The sequence below is a fragment of the Suricata suricatta genome, chromosome 13, assembly GCF_006229205.1.
Source record: "Suricata suricatta isolate VVHF042 chromosome 13, meerkat_22Aug2017_6uvM2_HiC, whole genome shotgun sequence".
Classification (NCBI taxonomy): domain Eukaryota; kingdom Metazoa; phylum Chordata; class Mammalia; order Carnivora; family Herpestidae; genus Suricata; species Suricata suricatta.
This window is the reverse complement of record NC_043712.1, coordinates 10,083,654-10,085,113: the sequence shown is the minus strand read 5'-3', so window position 1 is coordinate 10,085,113 and position 1,460 is coordinate 10,083,654. Positions and strand designations below refer to the sequence as shown.

Here is a 1,460-nt window from a genome sequence, read left to right as displayed (position 1 = left end):
GCCCGCTCACCTTGCAGCTCTCACATGTGAGCAGCCCGTAGTGGTAGCCGGACACCTTGTCCCCACACACGGGGCACAGCTCATCCAGGTCTTCGTCGTACGAATAGTCCATGCCCGCGGCGTCCGCCTGAGGAGGGAGGAGGGGGTCACCGCGGGAGGGACGCGACCGGCAGCGCGGCAGACCTGGGGGCCAGGGTTCCGGCGCCCCTACGGCGCTGCCCCCCGTTGGCGCGCCGGGGTCAAGGCCGCCCGTGGCAGGCCACCCATTCGAACGCCCTGAGCAGCCCGCAGTGAGATGTGGCCGGGGCGGCCCCGGCTCGGCCTTTGCCGACCCTGTCCCAGCGCTCCTGCCCCGCGCGCTCCCCGCCCCAGCCCAGGGGCTCCCCCGGCGTGGTCTGCGTGGCGCCCGATCCGGGACCCTCGGATTCGGTGCGCTAGGATCCGGATTCGTTGGTCGGAGAACAAAACCCCGATTCTGAGAAAACGAGATGGGCTCGGCCGCAAGGGAGACACCAATGAACCCAGCCAGAGCGGGGCCTGAGTGTCCTGGGGAATCGGACAGGGACGAACGAAGGAGGCAGGCACAGGGTCTGAGGAAGACAGATGCGCAGAGCGAGAGCGAAAGATACCGACCGACGCTGCCTAACGGAGCGAGCACCCTGGGGCGACAGAGACAACGAAAACCCGAGATTGACAGACACACTGAAGCCGAGCGAAGAAAACCGGGGGAAGACGAGGCAGACAGAGAGATAGGGAGACAGAGAGAGAACGAAAGAGAGAGAGAGAGAGAGAGAGAGAGAGAGAGAGAGAGAGAGAGAGAGAGAGAGCGCGAGCGCAGAGACACCGGGAGACAGAGGCCCAAGAGAAAACCTGGGAAAGCCAGACGCAGAGCCAGAGAAACAGCGGTAGACGAGAGACAGCCCGAGACATCGAGAGGCAAGAGAAACCGGGAGAGAAGAAGGCAGAGAGAGGCGACAGAGACACCGAGAGAAAACCTGGAGAGACGGAGGCGCCCAGCAAGGGGGCCGGACACGGGAAGGCGCGCGGAACGTGGCGGGAGCCGGGAGCCCGAGGCGTGGCCCCGCAGGGTCGGACCCCGCCAGGGGCTCGCGCTGCGAGAGGCGGAGAACGACGGCGCCGGGACTGAAAGCCCGAAAGCGCCGAGCCGCCGGGGCCCCCGGGCTGGGAGAGACAAAGCCCGCGGCAGCGACGGCATCGGGAGGCGCAGCCCGTGCCACCGAGGCCGAGACGTCGGGCGGAGGGAGGGCGCAGCCGAGACGCCGGGCTTGGAGTCGCAGGCCGGGCGCGAGGCGCTGAGACCTCGGGCGGAGACCTCCCGGGCTCCGGGGGGACCGAGCCCAAGGCGGGGGGAGCGACCTCGGGCGGAGAGTCGAAGTCCCAAGGAGGGAAGCGCGCGGAGCCGGGGCCCAGGAAGCGAGAAGGGGCGCGACGTCGACCGC

General features: G+C 68.6%; 1 protein-coding gene across 1 annotated transcript in view; it reads right to left on the bottom strand.

Moving 5' to 3' along the window:
* The window catches only part of NR5A1 (nuclear receptor subfamily 5 group A member 1), a 25,022-nt gene that overhangs the window by 21,128 nt on the left and 2,434 nt on the right, over positions 1 to 1,460 (bottom strand). Inside the window, exon 2 of the mRNA XM_029920865.1 lies at positions 11 to 127. Coding sequence (XP_029776725.1) covers positions 11 to 112 — 102 coding nt within the window. The 5' untranslated portion in view covers positions 113 to 127. The remainder of the gene's footprint in view (positions 1 to 10; positions 128 to 1,460) is intronic.